The sequence below is a fragment of the Nyctibius grandis genome, chromosome 7 (genome assembly GCF_013368605.1).
Source record: "Nyctibius grandis isolate bNycGra1 chromosome 7, bNycGra1.pri, whole genome shotgun sequence".
Lineage (NCBI taxonomy): Eukaryota > Metazoa > Chordata > Aves > Nyctibiiformes > Nyctibiidae > Nyctibius > Nyctibius grandis.
The window spans coordinates 19,265,405-19,282,628 of record NC_090664.1 but is presented as its reverse complement, the minus strand read 5'-3'; the positions used below and the strand labels follow the sequence as shown (position 1 = coordinate 19,282,628).

At 39.9% G+C, this 17,224-nt stretch overlaps 1 protein-coding gene across 4 annotated transcripts in view; it reads left to right on the top strand.

Annotated features, from left to right (window-relative positions):
* Nucleotides 1-17,224, top strand: part of WIPF3 (WAS/WASL interacting protein family member 3) — a 42,554-nt gene that overhangs the window by 16,836 nt on the left and 8,494 nt on the right. For 3 of the 4 annotated variants that reach the window (XM_068405246.1, XM_068405247.1, XM_068405245.1), the window contains exons 2-4: nucleotides 1,717-1,846; nucleotides 15,969-16,101; nucleotides 16,771-16,899. In XM_068405246.1, the coding sequence (XP_068261347.1) occupies nucleotides 1,772-1,846; nucleotides 15,969-16,101; nucleotides 16,771-16,899 (337 nt within the window). In that variant the 5' untranslated portion in view covers nucleotides 1,717-1,771. Of the gene's footprint in view, nucleotides 1-1,716; nucleotides 1,847-14,403; nucleotides 14,544-15,968; nucleotides 16,102-16,770; nucleotides 16,900-17,224 lie in introns of those variants that run through there. The other variant, XM_068405248.1, reaches the window with a different exon arrangement.

The following is a 17,224-nucleotide window of genomic DNA, read 5'->3' as shown; positions in this document are numbered from 1 at the left end:
AGGGACTACTGGAGAGAATCCAGTGAAGGGCTACAAATATGATCAGAGGACTGGAGCATCTCTCTTATGAGGAGAGGCTGAGGGAGCTGGGTCTGTTTAGTCTGGAGAAGAGAAGACTGAGAGGCACTCATCAATACTTACAAATACCTTAGGGGCAGTGCCCTGGTTTTGCAGGGATAAAATTTATAGAATCACTTTTCTGTTACATTTTGTTTCAGTTTGTGGCCAGCCATGGTATGGTGATCAAGACCATTAGCAGTGAAAGCCAGGGCAGCTGACCCAGGCTGGCCCACAGGTGTATTCTGTAACATTAACGTCAGTTCACTATAAATGGGAAAGCTGCTGAAGAGGGGGGGGGCTTTTTGCTGTGCTCTGCTCTGCATCCTTTGCCTTCTCCTCAAGGGTTGCTATTCATGGAGGGACTTGCCACCACTATGTGAGCTAAGTATAACTTTGTGTCTTTTGTATTAGTGTTGATATTTGTTTTCTTATTTTATTAAATCTGTTTAAGTTTCTTCCCAGGAGTCTCCCTCCTTTTCCCAATTTCCTTTCTCAGCTGGGGAGGGGTCTTGGGTGACAGGACAATGGGGCTATTTTTCAGCTCTGAGTGTGGGCTAAATGGAGACAGGCAGGTGTCAAGAGGATGGTGCCAGACTCTTCTCAGTGGTGCCCAGTGACAGGATAAGGGGCAATGGGCAGAAACTAAAACATGGGAAGTTCCATCTTAACATGAGGAAAAACTTCTTTACTTGGAGGGTGTCAGAGCACTGGAATAGGCTGCCCAGGGAGGTTGTGGAGTCTCCTTCTCTGGAGATATGAAAAAACCACCTGGACCTGACCCTGTGCAATGTGCTCTAGGTGAACCTGCTTTAGCAGGGGGTTGGACTAAATGGTCTCCAGAGGTCCCTTCCAACCCCAACCATTCTGTGATTACTTCAGACTGAGAGGGGATGCAATCATGCGGGGGGCTGGGTTAGAGATGAAAATCAGTGAGTGATGCACTGTCATTGTGCAGGAATAAAAAAATGTAGCTTTTGCTGGAAGATATGTGTATTTTTAGTCAATGTATTACTAAAGAATTGTGAAAAGTTAACATTTAAAAATGGTAGGAAAAACACATTTAATACTTGAAATATCTGGTCCTTGCATGCTGTTATTTGGCAATAGAAGCTTTAATTGATAGAATTATTTCTTCATTTATTATTCAGTCATGTATTTTTTTTTCTTTTTTCTTTTTTTTTTTCTTTCTTTTTAACATTGGAGCAAGTCCAGTGAACCTTACAAAGTTCCTTACTCTGTCCTTAGAGCAGCAAAACTCTGGCTTAAAGTCAATTGAGTTTTTGTCCCAGAAGGAGTGTCTACATGTGGTTGACCATGATTTGTTCTCTGCAGAGTTGCATTTCAGGGCTGTGGGCTAGATTAAGGCAAGGCATAATAGTTAAAGCTGGACAGGCTGGCATCTATGTATTTGGTATTCATGGCACTTGTCCAGATCTGTGAGCTTGCTCTTTAGATGAGTGTTGTCGTCAGATAACTATAATGAGGCTGTTCGTACTGTAGTTTTGGAAGCAGTGCAGTATAAAAGTCTTCAGTCTGCTGAGAACTAGAAATTTGTCTGATCTTCGGCTTACAGTGTATAAACACGTTCCTCTTCTCTTTTTTTTTTGTCTTTTTATTTTTCCCACTTTTCTTTCTTCTCCCTTCCTTCCCCTCAAGGACATAGACTTTGGCTATATTTTTCATAACTGCGTGAAGCTAGAAATCTTAACGGATGCCTGTGCCACCACCACCTCCTCTTCCACCGCCTCCGCCACCTTCCGGAGGGCCCCCTCCACCACCGCCTCTGGTAAGATTGACTTTTCATCTCTATTAGCAAAAGCTTAGCTATAATAGCTAGCGCAGAGCCGCCAGAATTTTGGCGTGGCTATTCATAGCAAATATCTGGGGCAGATGCTTGTTTTGCTGCCTTTTGCTCTGCTGTTCATTAGAGCAGTGGTCTCCAAAGTGAGGTGTGTGAGGTAATCCATTGAGGTGTGGGAAGAAAGTATTAGAACTTCAGTCATACATGTGTATAATTTATAAATATGCATATATTGGGGTGCATGCTCAAAAATTTTTTTACTGCTAGGGGTGCAGGATCAAAAAGTTTGAAGACCGTTGCATTAGAGTGCATGTGGTGAGAATTTAGCATTTGTGAATACTTCTCCAGCCGCAGGGAACTCATTTTTGTATTAGTAATGCGCAGGTGGTAAGTGCTAATTTCTTCATCCTCTTTCTTACAGTTTCTGTTAAGACTCACAGTGTTCAGCTGTAGGTGTTGCTCTTTCTAGCACATGCTGTCTTCCTGGGGATACAGCACAATATGCTTTTGTACATGTGCAGGAACAATTATGGTTTGTAACAGATCATCACTCTGTGTGTCATGAAGTAGAACATGTGCCCTGCCAGCATGTTTGCAATCGGAGGAGGATGCTCTGAGTGGAGTTCCAGGGTATTGCATTTTCATACCTTCACAATCAATTAAATGTGCCTGTGATAAAACATGTTTAAGTCATTCCTTGTATTCTGCAATAATTTATCCATAGCCTGTTTCTGCATTAAAATTCTTAGATAATTTTTGAAATAGTGAAACCTGTCATGGTTGTGTTCAAGGCATAAAACTTCTCCTGACTTTTTTTTCATATATTTTTCTGTCACAGCTGTACTTACTTGCAGTGTATGTTAGTCTGTGTAGTAAAATGGTACATGGTACTTCAAAAAATTTTTTTTTTTTTTTTTTTAAGAACTTTATTTCTCCCTTGCATTTTCTGGCCTCTCTGCCTGTTTTGTTCCCATGCAGGTCTGTTGATTTTGTTTGGTGATGTTCTTATGCTGTCTTCTTCCAGAACAAGGTTTCCTTGCATGTTTCTCTCTGCTACTTTGCAGGCTGAACCGTTTTGTAAAACTTTCCATGAATTATGGAGATGAAGAGGAGAATGATAAAGACAGCACATGAAATAAGCAGTGCTTGATTGCTTTTATCATTCTGTTTTAACTTTGGGCACCATGAGCAATGTTTTCAATTAGCAGCTCTTATGGGTTGGTATGCAACCTATAGTTAGATACTGAAATTGGTGGGCTGAATTTTGTGAGCAACTTAATACCCACAAATGCAATTAAGTCAACAGAAGCTGCAAGTGTTCTTATCCTAATAAATTTACCCCAGTAAGTGACTAGAGACATTAGACTCCTCTAACATATGCCAATTGTAAAAGACTTGAGAAAGCTAAGAGGACCGCTAAGGACCAGTATGAACAAGTTTGGGTTTTTGTTTCCTCTCCTTTTCTTATGATTAAAACCACTACTATGATAGGGTTTTGATCCAAGAAGGCTTATACTGTGTCTCTGTTCTAGTTAGATCATTCTGTTTCAGGTGTGATCTTCTGTGCATAAGACGTACAGAATTTAGGGTCAGTTTTATCTTGACGATATGATACAAACGAAACGTATTTCTAATTAATGTCTGATATTAAAGCCTTCCAAGTGCTTACACTGAAAAGAGCACATGAACCAACATAAAGAATTAGTAAAATAATCTTACAGAACATTGTTTTTTCTGTAACAGCAAAAGGATTTTTCCCTGTCACAACTGAATCAGAGAGGGCTAACTTTGAGAGGATCTGTAGTCTGCCTGGTGAGTTCAGCAAAAGCGCAGTACGAGAGTGTGTCAGCTCTCCAGTTGGTGCCAAGTTGCAGAGTAAAATCTTATAATTGAGGAATCCATGAAAACTTGTTACAGACCCTATTTTCTTTTACTAGGAAGCTATTTTCTGGAACTTGGCATCTGTTACAGTTGCTAAACTGCCCAGCTGTTGTTACTGCTGCTAAATCTACAGTTGGAGGATGGAAGAAGAAAAATTCTAACAGGCATGTAGCTTTAAGGAAAACCTTCAAAACAAAGAAGTTTTATTTGGCCAACATCTGAAAATGTTCCAAAGTAAACAGCACTGTGATTTTTATTCTACTGATATAATTAAACCAGAGTAACATTTACATGTTAGCAAATAAAAGTTAGAATGTAATTGTGGTATTGATATGCAGGCCATCCACTAGTTTAACTTGCTTGATTTAGGTTGAAAGAGAAATGTCTGTGTGTAGGTTGAGGTTTTAGAATCCTGTCTTTTTGCATGTACTAATGCATGGGTACCATAGACTTGTCTTCCTTTTCTGATTGTATGGATAAATAGCCGTGCTTTCCTCTTGCTTTCATTGTTAAGAGATTTTTAGCAGAAGTAGTCACTACATTACCTTTTTTTCCTGCGCATTTTCTTAGTGAATATTGTGAGCCATGGTCCCAAATGATTTTGCAGACCTTGCTTCATTGAAATCCTAAGCACTGTTGGCACTTGATTTTTTTGCACTCTTAACTCCCTCTTAAGGTGGAAGAAAGTTAGGTTCTTTTGTACTATTTTCAAATATTTGGGACTCGCAGATATTCTGTAAGTATTTGTACTGAATTCTGCTCACTGAAGTTGTTGTAAGGCAGTACTGAAATGATTTAGAGATGGTATTTAAGACATGCTAGGAGCCACCTGTGCCCAACAGCTGAAAAGCTACTGGCTGTTAGAGTGTACTTAAAGTAGATTTTTCAGAAGGGAATGGTAGGGTAGGGTATCTGCAATAGCAGATGTAGGTGGCTGAGTCAAAATGTAGATACAGCTAATTGGAATAATTGAGCATGTCTTCAGTTCCTGCCTTCTGGGGGTCGTTGATAAAGACGAGAGGGATGATCAGGTAGAATAAAACTGTGCCCCAACGTATTTTCTGGCACTGGCTTATAGAATTCAGATCTTTTTTTTCTTTCCCTTTTCCTCTCCACTGTAATAAAGGAAACTTAGAAAGGAGGCATTAGGATGTCTGTCCTAAAGCTCTTTCAATTTTATAGGCATATATGCATCACATAGGGTGTTTTTTTTTCATAGTTTTTGTTGTTTGGGGTTGTTTTTTTTTAAAAAAAACTTTCTGTTCCTGAAAAACTTCTTTTTATTCCCCCTCTATTTCTTTTACCCCTTTTGCCTTTTAGTTTGGCATATGAGGCATTCTGGTTAGTTTTGGTTTGTCATATTTCCCGGAGTAGATACCACCACTGAGACTGATGGAAAATTTCCTCTGCTTAGTCTCCCAAGAGAGGATCAAGAGAGAATTTTGCTTTGATAAACCAAGTTCACTTTTTTACGTGCAGTGGAGACTGCTCACTGCTGCGCAGTCTTTGTCTGTACATTTGAATTCCTAATGTTATGATCTATTAAAATGTTAATATTGAAGGAAGTGTGTATGTGTAGCAACCCTGCTGGGTTGTGCCTTATTCAGAGAAGACTTTTATTTAATGATTCACGTGTTTGTAGCGTTTAAGAAAATACTTCTGTTCTCTTTAGAATTGGTATTATTAAAGTTTTAGCATAGATATTAACCCCCCCAAAATCACAATGGAGAAACGATTAAAGCCAGTAGAGTAGCACCAGGCATACTAAAAACTAGGAGAGTAGGAGAAGAAAGGAATATGCTTACTTTGGTGAGAGAAATGTGAAACTTGAAAAAATGGTGAACGCTAGACTGGCATGTAGATTAATCTTATTGACTACTGCATTCTTACTTAGTCAAAAAAAGAAAAATAAATAGAATTTCTGTTGTAGATAAACATGTCAGTGTTTACCAAGTTTGTTATTCTGACCTTATTTTCTGTTGCTGTAATAAAAAACTCAGCAATTCCCCATGGTATAACACTGTGATAAATGCATAATTTACAGAGAGGTAGGATTGCCAATGTTAAGGAAAATATAAGCTGATAGTTTTCCTTGGAGGGATGGTTTTTTTCCCCTCCTTCATGCAGTTGTCAGAGTGCAAACCTTGTTGACCTGCTTTTCCCAACCTTCCCAAGAAATTCAGAGAGCTACAGTGCTTACCTGAAGTTGTGTGGAGTTGGTTTTGCTCCTATGACATTTAGGACGACCGTTCTTTGGAAAGAATAAAAACAACATATGTAAAACAGCTTGGCTGAAGATACTGATGATATGTGGTGTTTTGATTTGATTTTACCAAATATAATATTGGAAAGAAAATATATGTGTGTGTGTGTGTATGCATAAATGTGTGTGTATGACTGCTAATTATTTATGGTAAAAATGAAGGCAATTTCTCAAGTTTTCATTCTGACCCCTAGGCGTGCAAGCATAACACTGAAAGCTTAACAGAATCATGCATAGGTTCAATTACAAAATATTTAGTAATGTGTTTATTAAAATTTTGTGCAAGCTGTGGGTAAGATGAGATTCAGTACTTCATCATGAAGTCCCTAGGTCAGGAGACACTAAATCATAATATTTATTGCTGCTACACAAAACACACGGAGCAAGAGGGAGTGCAGGCTTGGTAACCTTGTTGATGACTGGCCATCGTACAGACTGTGCTAGGGGCTCGGCAAGGTGCAGCTGAAATTTTTGAGACTGCTTTGTTCCAGCCAAAATAAAGGAACTGATTGATAGTGTTTTAATAATGTATCACGTCTCACACCAGTCTCCTTTCATAAAGAAGTGAGAGGCAATTATGTAGAAGAAATGCTGTGTCTTTGTGTGGTTTATTTGACTTAATTTTCAGAGTGGAAAGTGTGGGATTGCATAGCTATGGCATCTCAAAAGTGCTGCTGCTGTAGCCTTCTACTCTTGTAGTCAACAGATACAGAAAAGGTAAGTGGGAGCTATAAAAGGTGGGGAAGATGTAAAGAAAACATGTATACTAGGTTGGCATTGCTCCATGTGTTTCATCTGGACAGGTACAGGAGCATGTACTGCATATATTCATATGTGCTAATCTTCTTGAATGCTTTACTTGAGATCTCCTAGGTCACCACTTTTAATGTATTTAGGTGGTGAGTCCTGTTTTGCAGGTTTGTTCTTAATGTCATATGTTGTACATGTTGTCTGAAGGAAATGGAAAGCATTTAAATTTACTTTTCTTATTCTTGCTGTTTTCATCTGTATAGTTTTCCATATGGAAGTATGGAAATTGCAGTGTGCTGCAGAGGTACCAGCTGTAAATGATCAAGCCCAAGTACTAGAAGCAGCCTATCTGCAGAGAGCTAATAGGTTAATTTACCATTCTAATCACAACGTAACACTGCCCTGAAAAATCAGTACCCCCATCTGTAGTGTATGCAGTGCCTACATATTAAATTCCATCTGTCAATTAATATTACACGTGTAGCCTTTTAACTAAAAGAGAACCCAGAATTATAGCGATACTTGAGTTGGACTTCTCTGTGTGGCTGGCAGGTGACATTGCAAGAAGTGTTAGTTTCTCACTATTCTCCTGTCTTGGGCTGACCGTAATTTTGCATGGATGCTAAAAGGCATTTCAGAGGGATCAGTAGCTTCTGCACAGGTCACTGGGTAGGACAACTGGCCTAGCGTTCTTAGAAGAGAGTGAGATTAAATTGTGATACGTGTAGGTTGTCACATGTTGAATATTTTGTTATCACTACTCATAACAGCCCTTAGCAGGGTCCTCAGAATGACATGGTAGACAGAATAAACAACAGTAGCGTCACCAGCTCCCATGGCAGTATTTTCAGTCTTGTGCTGTTTGATGTTTTCATTGCAATGCCAGGGCCTCAGGTTTTCTTTTTTATGTGAGAATTTTCACTTCTGTTTTCATTGATGCAGAAGAAATCTTGGGAATTTGAATCCTAAAAATATAGAAATCAGAAGGAGAAGTTTAAAATTATTTTTGAAGCCAGACTCGGGGTATTTTTGGTATCTGACTTGTGATATTTCTGAACTGCTGGGAAATGCTTTTATAGTAGTTTTGATTTTATACTGCCTCCATTTTGATAGCTTCTGTTACTGTGTATTTTCTTTTAGTGAAAGAACAGCCAGAATTTATGTTTAAAATGTGGGTGTCAGAAACTTAGACACTCACAGAAAAGCTAAATGCCTCAGCAGGTATAAATCATCATATTGATTCTCTTGCATTTTTGCATTCCGGTACAGAAATTTAGCAACCCACACTGGAAAACTCTAAGTACACTGTTGTTAATAAGCCCACTGCTCCGTTTGTAGCAGGAGCAATTGAACCTTTAAGTATACAAGATTTTATTGTCTGCTGGAGTGGTGCTAACATAAAATGCAGAGGGTTTTATTGGGTGCAGTGGTGTTGATTGCTGGTAGTGGTTGAAATGAGCACTGGAATATGGATATAGAAGGGAGTAACTCTTGCTATGCTATTTTTTTATCTTTTGTTCCCTGCCGTTATGTCTACTGGTACACTTCAAGCAGGTAGATGCTAGTGCAGAGCAGGCACCAAGCTCTGCTAACACTGAAACGCCTCATTATTTGGGACTAACGCCAGGACTAGGCGGTGGCTAAAGTGCCGGGAAGAGATCTTTAACAACTTTTGCGCAGTACTTCCCTTGCTAGAAGTTGAGGAACAAGGCTGGTGTAGACACAGCCTATCTAACTACACACATTGCTTGATGACCTTTTCAACCCAGCAGGTTGAGGTTTCAGAACTTTGTGCGATGGAGGCGGAGATCATGGTTAATCATTGTTGAGCTGGGTGTAGATGGAATCGTGAAACGCTGGTCCTGTCATTCTCTTGAAACAATGACTTCGTTAGCTGCCAGGAAGCTATTTGGCAGGTCCCCTTGTGTGGGTTCCCTCAGAAAAAATATTGGCTGGAGAGTGACCCCTTGCATGGGAAGCGTTTGAAGCTCAGCTTGCTGGAAGGCTGAGAGATTGCAGTGTTTACCCAGGTAGACCAAGTGCCAAGAATTAATTAGTTTCATCCTATGCTATGCAGCAGAAACACAAGAAGCAGCTCTGATCTTGCGATTGTGCAGGTGGAGTCTTGCACCGTGGCGAGGTTTCCCATAATTAAAAAGTTTTAAATCAGAGGTCGGGGCTATATTGTGAATAGCTGAACCAAAACTCGCACGTACCACATCTTGCAAGCTTCTTTATAAATGAACATTTAAAATACTTAAAATAAAAGAAGTCATGTGCTTTGTTGTTGAGACTTGTTGGATTTTTCCTTAGGCTAGAAGGGGGCATTGTTTTGATTATTTTATTTTGTGTTTGACAGTGCATGAGTGAAACCACACCTGATGCATATTTAAATTAAATGCAGGAAGGATGACAATGTTTTTCTCTATTGTACTTCTGTTTGACTTGCTGGAAACTGGGTTTATTTTACTATTTAATAAGCTCCTGCTTTTTGGTGCAATTGCATTTCTCTGCACATTCCCAGGGGAGACTTTAGCTGCCAGTTTGAGAATTCTTTGCAAAAACGATGCTCTTGCCTGCTGGGCAAACTGCTTCTGCTGCAAATGTAAAATCGTGAATTCTTGGCATAATTCTACTATAGTAATGGTGGATTGATCTTGGGAAAACAAGTTCCGCTGGTGTTTCAGATTTCATGTTGGGCTACAAATGCATGGATGACTTTTACAATCCTGTGCTATATCAAGGAAGACATACTAGCTAGCTTACACTTGAGATTTCTGGTCATCTTCCATATTCTGCCTTGTTCCAAAACAACCTCATCCTCTTAATAAAAAATTATGACATTGTAGTTTGTTTGAATGTTCTGGCGTCTTACTGTCAGTATTTTTTTCCTGTCAGGTCTGTTTTTGACAAGGATGCAGTCTTAAGAGCTGAATTTGTTTAAATACATTAGTCTTGTTGGTTACAGGGATCTCCTTATGGAATACTTGTGGTCAGCAGCTTGTGGTTAAGTGGAAGGACATTATGGAGTAAGTTGCTCGCAAGCAGGTCTCCCCTGTTCTTAGACCACTCTTTTTCGTCAGCAGTGTTCCCAGAAGGGTATTTGAGCAGGATGTTGCACCTTACAGCCCCTTACTCTGTCTGTGCCCTTCGAGACTGTTGTGAGCACCAACCCTGTGCCTGGCTTTCCTTTAAGGGAGCAGAAGCTTTATGGCTGGATGGGGACCCAGTCATCATCTCTCCCTCTGTGTTCTCCTCCTTGCAGAGCCTTGCTATGCTGTATGGGTGCTGAGAATACTCATTATCCTTCCTCAGATGATTTACCAACCCCAAACAAGCTGTGTTTTCATCTTGATCTTCTTAGCCCTCTCTGGCATGACGCATGTACAAGTGTTACACAGCTAGCTTCACCTTTATTGTCCTCTTTCCTGAACAACCCATATTTGTCTACACCAGAATACCAGTTATTCTTAATATAGGAATAATATTTGGGTTTTTTTGTTATATTTCCAGTTGTTCAGGCTCTTCCTTGATGCTTTGTATGTCCTTGAATTAAGGTTTAGATGTTTCAGTTGTCTCTCACTGTTGATGCACAGTTTCTTTGGCCAGACTTGGCACTGTCATGTCACTGACTGCGTTGCCTATGCACCTGTTGCTGGTTTTGCCCTGTCTGCTGTTCTACATGCTGGTTTTAATTGTCCATTGCCATGTTTGCACATTTTTTCTTTTGCATTTCTTAGTTTAAGTTTGATCTCTGAATCATGTTAGATTGGATACCAGAGAAGGCCAGGACTGGCCCAGGATCTCATGTTTTCATGAGTGTGTGTCTCTGTGATAGGCATCCCTTATCTTAGTGCTTTCTGTTCATCCATCTTTATCTTTCTGCAACATCTTTCCCCTTCCTTAAAAGCTAAACCTGAGGTGTTGCATGCTGCGTTGGTGAAGATCCTTTGTCTGTGCAGGTTTGGCTGAGCATGGCAGAGAAAAATAATAAGAAAGCAAGGGTTTTTTAAGGGGCGTCCTCAAACTCCTCTTTTACTAAAATATACACTTTATATGCGTTTATCTCTGCCTTGAATCCTTTTTTTTGTCTAGGGGGAAAAAATTGGGCATGGGAGAGAGGAAGGGTGATTGACACCAGATTCACCAAAATAGATGAAATTGTCAGCAAAAGAGAGATCTTTTTCTGCCCTTAATGAAATACTGCATGTCAAATTGATTGATTTTTAATTTTATTGGTATATGTGTCACCAAATAGATAGTTAGGGATAAGCTAAATGTATTTTGACGACTTCTTTGTTCTAGTTTTTTTATCTAGTTCAGATAAGTAAATAAATTTTCTACACAGCTGTATTTCCAATATTTCCTGTAATTTCCTATAAAAAGTGACCAGGAAAGGGAATCTACTGTGATGATACAGTTCATTACATGTTAAGAGTATAAATACTCAGTACTCCAAGTTCTCTGAAATAAAAGAGAATGTAGTGCTTTTGGATGGAATTGTGCTTTATTTTATCTTACTTATGGCTCCTGCCTATTATAGAGCTGGAGTACTGGATCCTCTTTTCCCATCAGCTGATGGGTTTATTCTGAAACAAAGGTCAGTGACTGCCTCGCTACTGGGATTGTCCAGACAGTGGAGGTACATTTGTGCTGCAACTGTCATGTTTATGAAGACCTACACTACCCTGAAGTATTTTGCAAACCCAGTAATGAACATATTTAAAAATCAGAATAAATATAACCCATTTATGGGACAGTGTATGCATCTACTGTGACCTAAACTACCTGCCCAGAGTCCAGAGGATTTCCCCTTTTCTGTGTGCAGGGGTGCTCTTTAAAATCTGAAAGATAATAACTAGTGCTTCCCTATAATACTATTACTATGAACTTTTTCAAATGCCTGGTGCTTCCCGCATTTACATCACTTTAGTACCTGAGCACATACACCTCTTAAATATTTGAAGTATTGTAGGAGCCCAGAGGGTAGGTCGATGCTCCCATCTGTCTTGCAAGATGTAAAGTGACTTTTCCAAGGTGAAGGAAGTATTGCAGCAGTAATGTATCCACAAATGGAGCTCGTTGCCATGTATTTCAGTCCATTTTCTTTAAAAAAGTGTCTCTGATGTTAATTTGTCTGATACAACCCAGTTTAGGGTGTTAAGATTGTGATTATTCAGGGCCAAACCTTGCGTGGTCCATATGTACAGTGCAAACAGAGTTGTTCTGCTAAACAAAACTACACACTTTCACAGAACTTGGAACTGGAAGAAACTGTTGTGAACCCCTGGCTACCTCCCCATGGCAAGGTGTATTGCCTGTCAGCAAGCAGCTCTGTGCAGGGCCCAATGACTCGTGCTTCACAAAAAGCACTTCTGCCAGAGAGGATCCAGCCTTGATCTAAAAACCGAGAAATTGATAATCTGCTGCCATCCGCAGCCCTTCACTGCGGGGAACAGTCACTCTGGCTGCTTCCATCCTTGCTGCTTTCTAATCGGAGCTTGCCTGGCTGTCTCTTACACTAATTCACCAAATGCCTGTCTCTGCTGGATTAACAGACCCTGAGTCCTCACCTGCATTTCCCTGTAAAGGTTTGTGTTTTGTGCAGGCAGACCACCCCTCAGACAGACTTCAGGGCTGAGCTCCTAAAATCTGAACTGTTTCCTCCAGCTTTTTGAATACCACTTTGGCTCTTTCCTGTGCATCTCCAGTATTTCAATGTCATGTTAAAGATCTGGAGACTAGAACTGAACTTGTAATTCCATTTTTGCTTACATTATTTTTTCTGAAAGGATAAAATATATCAGAAGAGTGTGCTGTCCCTCCTTGCCATGGCACCGTGTTAGGAGGTCAGGCACGCTTGCTCATGCATGCTCACTGCTGAAGCCTGCTGCCAGTCAGGCTTGTGGCACTCTGGATGCAGGCCTTCATTTCAGAGGTATGGCCACAACTCTTCACCTGGTCATTTTCAGTTTTACATTTGCATATTGTGCATCTTTTTTTTTTTTCTCCTTTTCCTTTTTTCCTCCAGCAGTGGGGGAGCATGTTTTGGTTTGTTGTTCTTTTCAAATGGCTTCAAGTTGCAGGGATTTGGATCTCTGTATAACCATGCTGTCCTCATTCATTTCTCTGCCAGTCTAAGTAATCACCTGCAAATTTTGAAATGTTTATTTCCATCATTGATGATTTACAGTCTAGAACATCACTCTAAATATTGTGATTTCGTGGTATTTTCCTCTTTACAGGTACTTTGGAGACCTATCAGGTAGCCCAAACATTGATCCTATACCTAACTCAACGGCATAGGTGAGGGTGTGTGTCATTTAGGACACTGAAGACAAAAGTAGTGAAGTTTGGTGAGATGAAAAGGGAGTGGATCTCTTACGTTCAGGCTATTTATGTGTGTGGTTTGTTCTGCTCTGTTTCCAAGTATGTATTGAATGTGCCATTCTTTATGTCTGAAACAGTGGCAGAATAACCTAATGGTTACTAAGGTAATGAGAACCCACCATTCACTTAGCGATTCATGTAAATAAAGTATGGAATTTAATTTCACTCTGTGTTACCTGAGGCAGCTCTGGCATCTGATAAAACAAGTGATCTTCACATTCTTCTCTGCTTCCCTTCTGATTTTCATTGAAAGATTGAGATGTTTCTTTTTTTGTAAATAAATGAGGCTGCCCCACAGATGGGGTGGTAGAAAGCAGCCCAAGAATTACAATCTTTGTCTTGCAGCTGTTTTACTTCTGTGAGTCAAAATGTATTTGTCGTCCTGTTTAAACGCTTCTATTTCATGTGATCGGGCTTGAACATTGGACACCCATAAGAGTTCCTGTTTTCATTTTTCTCTTGATGCACAACTTACACATTTAGTGTCTGTTGTGCTACGTATTGCAGACATGGCATGAGTGTGAATCCCAGATTAATTTCTTAATTGAAGGAAGGTTCCTTTCTGATTGTGTATCAAAAAGCAATATGGTAAAAACACAAATTTGCAAATGCAGGACACCAGTAGATGAGTGGGTGAGATACTTACCTGGTGAAATGATTCTTGACAACAATTGTCACCAGCCTTGGGAGTGCAGGCAGCAGACAAGAAATCCAAAGGAGCTCTGATCGCTGTGCAGCCAGGGAACACTACACCCCAGACCATGTTGACTTTGTAATGGAAAAAGAGAATCCGTATCAAGCTACTCAGGAGTTAATCAATCACCCGAGTCCACCAGGCTGGGCATGGAATATTGCATCTCTTAGGTACATGAGGAGGAAGAAGAAACAGCTGGGGCGTGGGATGGAGTTGTGCTTGAAGGGCATTGACCTTAAGAGAAAGGCAGCTTGTTACGCTGCATTATGGGCCTGCAGAGTAGTGTTCCTGCTTTTTTTATGCTACAAATTGTGAACAAATTAATATCTTAGCCATGTTAAAGCGATATCAAGTCATGGGTTACTCACAAATATAAGTTTCCACAAGTAAGGTATTTTAGCTTAACAGCTATTTGGATATCAAGCCTTTATATTCCAATAGTCTACCCGCTCAGAGAAATAGATCAGGGAGATGAAGTGGACAGCTGGCATAATATATGGACGTTTCAACCCGGAAACGAAAACACAGCTGCTGGTTCTAATTTTAAACATAGGTCTTGATCAGATCCCCCTAGGTCCTGGTTGTCCTGCTACAGCAAAGTCATTTGTGGGAGTAGAGAGGCGTGAAGTTTAAGATACTGTTAAAAATTTTTTGCGAGAAGGGGAGTCACCCTTGTTCCAGTTATGGTATTTCCATTTTTCACAGTGAGTATTGTCAACTTATGGAAAATGTGAGTGGAAATAGTGTCTGACTGGTACGTGGTCTAACACCTCTTACACCAGCAGCTTTTCTGGGTTGTCTTAACGGGCAGTGGGATTCGCTGTCCTGAAAGCACAAGGGCAGGCAGCGCTGCTTCAAATTAACGTGTAACAAAGTCGGGCTTTTCTAATATTTTTAAATAATATATGGTTACGGTATCAGTCACGAGATCATAATTCCGAGTTTTTACATCAGGTGTCAGGAATGCAGCGGGTGTTAGCAGCGATCGGGAGTGCCATCTGGTGGGGCTCTGCAAATCCAGCTTGCTGCTTTTTTTAGCAAGTATGAAAATAATGACAAGTAATACTGTCCCGGTGTAATTCTTCATTTAGGATTGACAAGTTAGACATTTTATTAATTCAGCAGCTGGTTAAGTATTTTCAAGCATCTGTTTTGCTTTCAGAATGCTATTACCAAGTTGAGTTTTTCTGTTTTAAAGTGTGACAATATTCTGCTTTATGATGACTATGATGCTAAAATTAAGGGCTATGGAAACATTTCTGGTATTTGTTCTCTTTAGGAAGTTAGCTAACCTACGGGAATTTGCAGTAGAAGTGGAAACATGCAGCACGTTGCTTCTCTGACATGAAGATACCCCTCTGTTAGACCACTCTGTTAACCACATGATAGTTTAGAAATAAGAGTTTTGCTGGTTTATATCTGCTTCAGGAAAGGAAACGTCCAAACTTTTTAAGGATTTGATTTTTCTCTAACAGGAAACTTGATGAAATAAGAATAAAAACATTTTTTTGGTTTTATTACAAAACTTTAAACTACAATCTGACTTTACATTTACACACCTTGGTTAGGCTAGGAAGGTTGGTAAAATATAATTGTATTGTTCTAAAGACAGTCTGCTTAAACTGGTGTAAATCTCCAATACAGAGAGACAGTCTAAATTAGTTAATGAACACATTCAAATATAAGTGCAGTATGCAATTAGCTGTCTTTTTTCCTAAGGCAAAGTGGATAAAACAGAAAGATGTTTATTCTAAGGTAGCATATACAGCCTTTGTTGTAAAGCATTGTGAATAGCCTGAAAAGAGCTAACAAGAGAGGCAGTCAGAGCTGGAGTTGTGGGGCAGACACCATAAACGGCCAAGCAAGAGGTCACATTTCCTTTAAGCCCACTAATTTCCTTTCAACAGTATTAGCACAGCTAGTATTAGATTTGTGTTATATTTAAACTTTCAGCTTTCCTGCCTCCTATGCAGCTGAATGCTGTGCTTGTTGATTTGACTCCAAGGCTTTGAAATGACAGCTGCCAAGGATGGTTTATTTCCAATCTTCTGTCCCATGTTTGCTTATGTGTCCTTTCTAAGCACGTATTTTTGTCTGTACCTTGCATCTGATGTTCTTATTGTTAACAGGCTAGTTCAGAGGTACCAAAATTGCAAAAGGAAGACCAAAAAGCACGAAATGCGCTGTTAGCTGACATCCAGCAGGGAACTCGCTTAAGAAAAGTGACTCAGATCAATGACCGCAGTGCACCACAGATTGAAAGTAAGTATGTGCTCCTGAGCAAGGCCCCTGTTTGAGCTCTGCTGAAGCCTCAGTTGTGGGGGTCAACTGGACAGTTTTCAAATGGAAGGGCAGGTTTGAAGTTCAGCAAAGGTCTGCATCTTCATGTGGCTTTAGGATGTGGAGAAGGGATGCTTTCTAAACTTGCATCCTGCTCTAAGATCAATAACTACTAACATTTCATAATATTGTGTGTCACCTAAACAAGCATTCCTTGTCCAAGAAAAATCATGAATGATGAAATCCTTGAGAGTTTCTCAATAAAATAATTGTTTAAGCAGGAATGGTTGGCTCTGGCAAAAGACTTGTTCTTTACTAGATAAAAAGAACAAAAAATGCCAAAACATTCTGGAAGCATAAATTTAATGTAGACTAACACAACTTCTTGCTGGTGTCATCATTGGTGTGAACTTAAAAAGCACGAGAGGGTGCTGTGCTCCAAGATATGGTCGGAGAGCAATGGCAGTTTGCTGCATTAACAGTAACTTTCCCTGCTGAGCCTGCCTGAAGCGGGAAAAGTCTGGTCTTGGCTAGGCTTGTTGATGCTAAGTCTTCACAGTCTGAGAGCAAGGATGAAATGACTTTCTGATATATCCTGGGGGGTTTTTTTGTGGGTTTTTTTTGGTGGTTTTTTTTTTTTTTTTTTAACAGAACCCAAAGGAGCTAACAGAGATGGAGTTAATCCAGCCGTTAATAAAGGTGGTTCTCAGCAGCCTCTGGGAGGCTTATTTGCTGGTGGCTTCCCTGTTCTCAGACCAGCAGGCCAGAGGGACGTGCCGGGTAAGGGCTTCATTTCTATGAAAGAACAGCTATGGGGAACTGTGATTTGGGATGAAAGTACTTTGGGGTTAACTTTAGTGACTGATTTTTATTATGAACCCTTAATTCATCTCGTGACCATGGAAGGCTCAATTAATAATGGGCTTGAAATCATCTTCCTAGACCTTGGGTGCCTTATTCCTTAAAATCTCAATAAGAAGCTATCTCTGCACTGGGTAGGAAAGAGGTTGAATAGATTGTACAGAGTTTTAATCAAAATTTTTTACATTTGTTCAATGAAAACTTTTAATTATGCCTCGAATAAAGTATTAAAATTTGAGTTTAC